Below are 9,403 nucleotides of genomic sequence, written 5' to 3' on the forward strand. Positions count from 1 at the left end.
TGCACTTCACTGGCTTCCTCATAAATGCACTTCACTGGCTTCCTCCCCAGCCTCATAAATGCACTTCACTGGCTTCCTCCTCAGCCTCATAAATGCACTTCACTGGCTTCCTCCCCAGCCTCATAAATGCACTTCACTGGCTTCCTCCCCATATCTGGCTGTAGCACTGCAGCACTCACACCTAGAGTGATTTAGGCAAATCCCAGCTCTTAGTTAATAATCCAAGTTAGGCGAGTGGGTTATCCTCTCTCCTAAGCAGATAGCTAAAACTAAAATTGAATATATTATGAAATTTCCCTTTGTCAATGAGATTTCACATCTTCAAAAAACAGGAAAAAAAATGTCTATGCCTGCTCATCCCCCACTTAGTGTCCCAAACAGGATAGTTTAATCTTAAGTCCCATTTAAGGCCATTATATAAATACATAATTTTTACTGCATCATGACGATACCTTTTCCTTGTTCTTTTCTTACTTCAAACCTTAAATATTCTTATATTGATCTATAGTGTCTATGTTTATCATTTTACAAAGCTGTTTAATATTTCATCATAAAATGTCTGTTCGTTTGTTCCTTGGCTGCTGGTAGATATTTAAGTTGCTGGTTTCCCTTGTTAATAATTCTACAAAGAACACATTTGCCATGTGCAGATTATTTTGTCATTTTGAATTCATTCTTAGGTTAAACGTAGAAGCTATAATCCACCTAGGAAACATTATGAGTGTGGATTTGGGGGGTTGTTGCTTAGTTTTTATCTTTTGTTTTGTGGGTTGTTGTTGTTGTTGTTGTTTGTGGGGGTTTTTTTTGGTTCGTGGTAAATATTGCAATTTACTTTCCAAAAGTCTTAACATTTATATCATCACATAAATAATGAAATAATTAGCCTGACCTTATTACATCTACACAAATCTTGAATGTTATATTTTAAGTTTATTAATTTAACAGGAAAAATATAAATAGACTCTTATTAAATTTTCTAAAACAAAATTTATGAACTTTAGATGTCTAAAAGTGATTTTTAAAAATCCTCCAAGGTTAGGCCTTGGTGTTCATTCTTCTTACTCTTCAGAGTTTTTGTTTGTTTGTTTGTTTTATGACCAAAATAACTTCTGACTCCTTACACCAGCTGCACTGAAAGAGAGTTCATGCGGTAAATCTACAGAACACAATTGTATTTCTGTGTTCCCATGTGCTTCTAGCTTTCTGCTAGCTTTCTATAAACCATATGAGATGCTATGGGGAAATAGCTTTAAATAATATGAGACCTTTCATTGCTTGACTTCAGACAGTATATTTATGTATATGTATGTAAATATATATACATATGTAGATATATACATATAAACATATATATCATATACACATGCACACACATATATGAAAAGGTGTTGGTATTTTTCGCACCATCAAATTCACTATGGATAAAGAACATAATCTTATTTAAGGTGAAACTACATTAACAGGCTAGGTGTGGTGGCACATGTCTATACTCCCAGCACTTTGGAGACTGAGACAGAAAGATTTCAAGTTTGAGGCCAACCTGGGCTACAAGCAAAACTCTGGCTAACAAACATAATGAACATCACTTACATGAAAGGTATTCTGAGTTAGTCAGAAGAAGAGTTTTGTAACAAAAATAGGTAACCCAAAATCCCTGCCCTACTTGGAATTATCTAGTTCCCACTGCAGGTATTAGCTATTTTTCCATTGCTATGATAAAACACAAGAAAAAAGCTACTTTTGAAAGGGTTTATTTGGGGTTTCAGCTCCAAAGTGAGTGTCTATGATGACAAGGGAGGGACGGTGGCAGGTAGCTAGAGTCGAAAGCTGAGGGATCATGTGTTTAGTCACAAGCACAAGGCAGACAGCAAACTGGAAGTGGGGTGAGGCTATGAACACTTGAAGCCCATGCTTCCATGTGACCCTACCTCTTCTGTCAAGGCTGTGTAACTCCCCAACCAGTACCACTAACTGGGGACCAAGTGTTCAAATACCTGAGCCCGTGGGGTTCATTTCTCACTGAAACCACTGCACAGGGATGGCATCTCCAGCCCATTTAGCATTCCCTACGCCTGAGCCAAGGACGTTTCCTTCCAGTTAAGTGTAGTTTGGGGCATAGAGATGCATCAGGTGCATCCTTAGAAGCTAGAGCATCCCAACCTTTGCACCAAACAGAGCGTCCCTCCCAGCCTGACTAGGACACAGGGTTGCTTGTTGTTGCCCTCTCTGTACAGGGGTACAAACTCTTCCCCAGCTGACACTTATCCTGCTTACTGTCTCCACTGCAAGGAAACACGGCTGAGGAACTCCATGTCTGCTGGAAGTGAGCATACTTCTCAGGACATACCATACATGTTGTTAGAACAGTTATCCCAGGTATACAGATATCTCAGGTGGACAAGAGCTTCCCTTACCAACATGTGACAATTTTTGCTAAGTAAACAGTTTATCAAAGAACCCAAACTTACCAATTACCAGAACCTTCTAACCAAAATAGAGTCACCAAAACACAGTCAGCCATGCCCACGGTTAAGTCCCAGTTCATCCGATCTTGGCAAGTTCTTTCCATTTGTTTTCATTGGCTTTTTAGACCTTGACCTAGTCTAGATTCTCTGGTATTCTGCTGTGGGGGTTGAGGACAATCATCAGAGAAGCATGGCATATTTTTTCCATGCCTTCCCTAATGATGATCATCAAGAATCACCTTTTCCAATCATATCTGTTTGTGTTATTATTACATGCTAGTTATGTAGATATGGGTTTCATTGTGACATTTTATGTGAAACCTTTGGATCGTAGTCACCTACCACTGCCCCTTTGTCCCCCTTTCACTCCCACCGATTCCCTTCACATCCCTGGATAGTCCTCCTCTCTGCTATGTGTTCACAAATCATCAAGTTTAATTGAGTTTACTTGCATGACGATCACGGGTTGGGAGCTATTTCCAGGAGCACAGGCAACTTCCCAGTAGCAACATCATGGAAGACAATGTCACGCACAACCCTCCAACTCTTTCTCTGGCTCTGGAAAGCTCTTCTACATTACCAAATACCACATATGTGTAGGGAATCTGGCTTTTCAAGCCTTGCACTGTTAGGGAAGTTGCATCTCTCACCTATAGAACTACCCGGAGTTAGCCTGTTTTGTGTGCTGAAATTCTCAGACAATTAAAAATGGGGGGAAAGGCTGGGTGCCACTTACCCCAGCAATCATTAACTGCCTATAGATGCCAAGGAAGAGGAGCAGCCTCTTGATGTCTGCTCCATTAGCAGTCTTTAGTTGTCCTGGTGGAGGGGCAGGGGCTGGTTAAATCCTTCCTTCCTTCTTGAGGCATATTTACAGGCCTAGTGAGAGTGTGCAGTAGGCATGCTGTGCCTGGAAGACAGCATCCCACAACTCTCCACTCTCTCCTCTGCCTCCAGGAAGCCCTTCTAGGCAAAGCTGTTATTACCAAAGACCACTTAAGTATAGGGAATCTGGCTTTTCAAGCTTTACACCGGTAGGGAGTGCATCTCTCACCTACAGAGCCAGCCTGTTTTGTGCACTGAAATCCTCAGACTATTAAATGAGGAAAAGACTGGATGCCATTCACTGCTCCTTCTGCAGATAAGCCAATGGCTGCCATAGAAAGAAAGGAACTTTCTGGGGGCTTATGACAAGACAGATGTACAAGGAAAACTCGAGCTCAGACAGATCTCTGGACTTCTCCTGTGCTTCTTTGACTTTAGGGCTTTAAAGCAGTGAGGAGACTTGATGTGTTTACTAGGCCCAGGCTTTTGCTAGAGGATGTTTGAGCCTATCTGCCTCTGGGGATCAGAAAGCTTGAACTTTCTGGGCATATGATGCCAGGCAGACATAAGAAAATTGCAAGAGAGACCAGTGACCCTAACAAGGAGAATTCAGAGACAGACATATTTCTTCCTGGCTACTCATACACAGTCTGTGTGATTGCTCACACGAATAATGTCTGTCTTTGACTTGGTTCTCAAACCATGAGCTAAAGACTGTTTGAACTTCTGATAAAACTCGGACTTCCATGGGCAGGCAGCCGTCTGGCCTTGGCAGATTCATCCAGAATGACATTATCCTGTGAGTCTGTGTCAGGACTGTGTGCTGTCTTACAGTTGAGAATGCAGTAATTACATTTGTGGCTCTTTCCTGTGCAGTGATATCATTTGCTTCCAACACAAACCCGGACACTGTTTGTGTGTTAGAATGCACAACCTTTCAATTTTGCTGGACAGTAGAGCCGGCATGAGCCACAGTCTGCTTTACTCTCCTTTGAGGAAAAGAACAATGATTTCATACTTTTGGCAAGCATGTGAGTTCACAGACAAAATTCCCAAGGTTATTCCTAGCAGCTTCAGCAAGGACAGAGGTGAGGATATATCTATTTTTATTATTTATTTATTTATTTATTTATCGAGACAAGGTTTCTCCATATAGCCCTGGCTGTCCTGGAACTCACTTTGTAGACCAGGCTGGCCTTGAACTCAGAAATCTGCCTGTCTCTGCCTTCTGAGTGCTGGGATTAAAGGCATGGGCCACCATGCCTGGCGAGGATATATCTTATAAGACACAGATGCACCTGGAGTGGAGCTTATTTTCAAGGAGGATTCTAGATTTTTGGTCTCTGAAGTGCATGTAGAATAATCTGGGGGACTGGTAAGTCAGACCCATTCCTAGGCTTCTCTCACAGAGCAGCTTGGGGTCTGTGGCTGGGTCAAATGAGTATCTTGAGATATCATTCCTAATGAGATCTCCACTTTCCTAATCCTCAACCTATGAATAGGGCAGCCTGTGACCCAAAAGATTACAGATCACAGGGTTGGGATGTAGGTGGAATGGTTGCTGAGGATGTGCAAAGCCCTGATCTTAATTAGCATCACGTTAAACTGGCTGTGGTGGGGTCCCCTTGGGAGGTAGAGACAGCAGGATCAGAAGTTCAAGGTTATCCTTAGGTACATGGTGAATTTGAACCCAGCTTGGAATTTATGTGATTCTGCCTCCAAAAAGGAATGCAGACCCCATAGCTCACAATGCAAACCAGAGATATACCACCTGGTCAGGACACAGGAAAAATAAGGGGCTGCTTTGACTTAGAGATGCTTAGTAGCCTGAGAAACTATAATTAAAGGCTCTGTGGATGTTTCCAGGAGCCCCTCCTCCACCCAGAATCCACCCCAGAGCCCTATCTATTACCAAGGTTATAAATGAGAAGTTTTCTAATCATGGCCTCTCTTGTCTAGCTCTGGCGGAAATTCGCCCGTCTGGCCTGTAACTTTGTGGTTATCTTCATCCCCTGGGAAATGAGGATAAAGAAAATTGAGAGTGAGTATCCACTGGTGGACTGCCGGGATGATGTGCAACTGTGGGCAGCACACAGCCTGAGACAGCTGGTGAGCCTCGGCCATCATGGAGTAGAGTGAGCCCAAGGCACTTGTACAGTTAGAGAGGCTCTGCTCATGTGAGACTCAGAGGAAAGCTTGGTCCCCTCTCCACCTCCCATGATGGGAAAAGTCCCAGAGTTGCCTTTCCACATTCCTCCATGGCTCCGGGTTCATTCCTAGTACATTCATTCACTGACCAACATTCAAAGGATTAGGCGAACATTTCAGAAACAGCAGTGTATCCTGTTGTTACTTCTGCATCCAGTTATTACTGGAGTCAATAGAAATATTGCGGTAGATTCAACAGTTTCAAAGCGTAAATCTAGACCTATCATTTTGATATTCTATTAATATATGAATGTATAGTCAGAAATCATAAAAATACAGAAGATACAGTAAATGAGATCTCAGCATGGAGACCTGTTTAATCATAAAAGTGAAGAGGGGGAACTGTCTAGAAAAACTACTTTTTAATTTAGCTATTGGAAAATAATTTTTAAAGATTTGTTTATTTTCAAGTGTATGGATGTGTCACCTACATATGTGTCTGTGCACCACATGTGTGTCCTGCCCACAGAAGCCAGCAGAAGGTGTCTGGAAGAGGAGTTACAGATGCTTGTGAGCCACCATGGGGATGCTGAGAATCATATACAAGTCCTCTGTAAGAGCAGCTAATGTTCTCACCCACTGAGCCATCTCTCCAGCCTCAAAATAGATTTCATAGACATTAAAAAAAAAAAAGCTAGATGGGAAGTTAGAAAAGTCATTTCTGATATTTCAGTGGAGTTAAATGCTCTCTTACCTTTAAGCTGAGAGGAAGTGTGTGAATACAGAACATTACAGAGTTTCTACATACCCTTTATCTGGCTACTCCAGTCAACACCACAATAGTTTCCATGTTGAAATTAAGACAAAGGACCTTAGAGGAACCTTTGAATATGCAAAGTAATGCAACATATTACAGTATATGAAAGTCTCTTAACACATGAGTTAGTAAGTTTGACTCAGCATATTCAAATGGGTACAGCACTGAGGAGGTTGCCAGTGTTTGGGTCAACCAGAGCTGTATACAGAACCAGGGACCAGACACAGGATGCTGACCCAGCTAAGCAGCCAACAGGGGGGATTGGGAGGCACCATATGACATCACTCTTCCTGTGTTTGCTGCTGCTGAAGGTGAGTGACAAGGCTCTCTGTGCTGTGAGGGTTGAGCGGAGCCACTCTCCGTTGTCCTTCATAGGTCACTTTGGATCTGGCGTGGCCTCCTACTTCATCTTCCTGAGGTGGTTATTTGGAATTAACATAGTGCTCACAGTGATGACTGGTGCCTTTGTTGTCCTTCCTGAGGTAAGAGTTGCCCCAGGATCAAGGTGGGAGGTGCAAAGCCTGAGGGAGAGGCGGGTGGTATAACCTGCTGCCCTCACTGTGACACTAGGAAGGCTGGGGAGAACATGGAAAGCTTAGTAAAAGAACACAGACTTAGTCACCACTACTCAAAGTAGCCATGTGTCGCAAAAGAAGGTTTGAGTATGGCAGAGACTAGGGAGGGTAGCTAAAATCTGAATTTCATATCATGTGTGTACTTTTTCTTTTGATTACTTTTCCCAATGGTGCAATGAGGTGACAGACTGTATTTGCCCAGGTACTAGTTTGACTACCCAGTTTTCCAAGTAAACTCCATCCTTATAAACAAATAGAGCCATTCATTTCCTCGGAGCATAAGAGGTCCAGGGACCTCGATGAATTACCCACAGAAACCACTTGTGTTTATTTCAAATGGGTTTACACAGTAACAGTGTGGGCAGGCGCATATCAGACGACGGAAAACTTATGCACATATTACTTTCTCATTGAAAAGAATCAAGCTAAAGTATACCACAATCCCTAGAGATACCATCGGGGCATCTCGACAGACACCTGGGGATCCGCCATTCCTTTCATCTGGTCCCCTAGCCCAGAGTCTTCCCTTCCTCTCTCACCAGCTGATCGCAGGCCAGCCCTTTGGAAGTACAGCCAGCAAGACCATTCCCCGAGAGCAGGTCACATCTGCACAGGATCTGGACACTGTCTGGTCCCTGGGGGTAAGGCTAACGCTGACTACACCCAGACCTTGAGGGAGAGCTGAAGGGTCCACAATTCTGGGATCGAGGAATCAGAAACAATTCGAGTGCTCTCTTTGCAGGGCTACCTTCAGTACTCTGTCCTGTTCTACGGGTACTACGGAAGAGAGAGGCAGATCGGGAGAGCCGGCTACCGCCTGCCCTTGGCATATTTCCTGGTGGGGATGGCAGTGTTTGCGTACAGCTTCATCGTTCTCTTAAAAAAGTATGTCTGTTTCCCAAGGCCATGTCAGGAGTTAGGTTAAAGCAGGTATGACCTCACCTCCTGCCAATAGCCCTGTTAAAGTTACGAGTCACTAGAGCCGTCTTCTAGAGGAAGAGACCAAGACTCGGAGTTATACTAAGTTAAGCCAGCACTTACTATACGCTGACTACTTTGTGCAAAGCTCTGTGAGGGGTCTGATTGGGACAATGCCATAGCTGCACTAAGATGTGATCAGTGACATCGAGGTGACCAGAGGCGGGAGAACGCACACAGCTTTTGTGTGTATCTGTAACCAAGTGGTAAAGCATACCACTGATGCCTGCCGTTCATCATTGGGACAGGGGTCACAGTATAAAAGAAAGAAAACTGGCTAGAGCTATGAGTCCTGTAGTGTACCACCTTGAGCTCCACCAACCTCACCCAGAGTCCTGTGGCAACTCTCTTTTCCTCTGTGCACACATTGACTCAGAAAAGTACCAGGCTCCCTTCCAGGTTAGCCTGCTATGCTTCTGTGTAAAGCTAGGGAGTCGGAGAGGGGGATTGGGGGCAGGGGGATATGCAGAGTTGGCAAAGGAGCTTAGGGAGAGCCTGGCCTTGATTAACTTATCTCTTACCTTTGGTCTACTTTGCTCTTTCACCATTGCCACGCCCCCTATTGCCCGGGCAGCAAAGTACACATCGAGGTGCTTATCAGAAACTACATAGCAAATGAATAGGCAAACCCACAAACCTTGAAAAGATGTACAGTGACTTGGAAGGGCTCTTCCTATGACTGAAGGCTCTCCAACTCAAGATCCCTCCAGAACACTTTCTAGCCTTTACTAGGTATTATTCTTTAAAATTAACTCAGAGCAGAAGAGAGAACAAGAAATGTAGCTGGGGAAGAAAGCCAAGGCTTATTACTGGAGAGATGGTCTAAAGGACACAGAGGGGGAGTCTCCTGCCTTAAAATAAGTGACTGTCCTGGGCAGGAGGGACTCAGCAGTTTTGGTGATCACATGGGGAGGAGTTACCATAGGCAGAAGCTTCAGGAACACAACTTCAGCCCAGAGAGCAGGTGAAGACTTCACCATCACAGCTGCAGACATGAGGCCTCCTGGGACAAACAAACCTGAATGGCTGCTGATCACAGTGTGGTATCACATGATAATTACCATTGTCATTTCCACACAGGTAAAGGTTGGGTCTGAGGGTCCAACTATGGTTAAAGTCCAGCCAGTGTTCTGTTTGCCAAATAGGAATTGAGGAGGTATGTCAGAGGACAGCTTTGCCCAGGTTGCACTGTAGGACCCCCATTTTCGGGGACACCCCCCCCCGAAGTTACGGGAGTCAGGATTTCCCAGGAAACACGAGAGGCCTTCTTGTTGTAAAAGCATGAGGTAGTTTAATGGCGGAGCTCCGGGTCAGCACATACCTCACACAGGAGGCAGAGGTGCCGACCTCGTGGCCTGAAAGCTAGGCGGTTTATAGGGGGAGGGGGAGGGGCTAGCAAGAATTGGCGTGGTTACCCGCGATTGGCTCATTTAAACGTACACATTTGCAGGATGGTGCGTGCAAAGGCAGGAATGCTAGGAGACCTGAGGGGNNNGTCAGCAGAACATTTGGTTCAGTCCCAGGAATGTTCCAACAATGGCCTGCCTGGGCGTGCCCAGGCTTGTCTCACTGTGCTCTCCGCCTCAGGCTTCCAA

At 44.4% G+C, this 9,403-nt stretch overlaps 1 protein-coding gene across 3 annotated transcripts in view; it reads left to right on the plus strand.

Moving 5' to 3' along the window:
* Window positions 1–9,403, plus strand: part of Tmc3 (transmembrane channel like 3) — a 39,416-nt gene that overhangs the window by 7,120 nt on the left and 22,893 nt on the right. For all 3 annotated transcript variants that reach the window (XM_021215153.1, XM_021215145.2, XM_021215134.2), the window contains exons 4-7: window positions 5,250–5,331; window positions 6,631–6,737; window positions 7,373–7,471; window positions 7,573–7,715. In XM_021215153.1, the coding sequence (XP_021070812.1) occupies window positions 5,250–5,331; window positions 6,631–6,737; window positions 7,373–7,471; window positions 7,573–7,715 (431 nt within the window). The remainder of the gene's footprint in view (window positions 1–5,249; window positions 5,332–6,630; window positions 6,738–7,372; window positions 7,472–7,572; window positions 7,716–9,403) is intronic.

Source organism: Mus pahari, chromosome 1 (assembly GCF_900095145.1).
Source record: "Mus pahari chromosome 1, PAHARI_EIJ_v1.1, whole genome shotgun sequence".
Classification (NCBI taxonomy): Eukaryota; Metazoa; Chordata; class Mammalia; order Rodentia; family Muridae; genus Mus; species Mus pahari.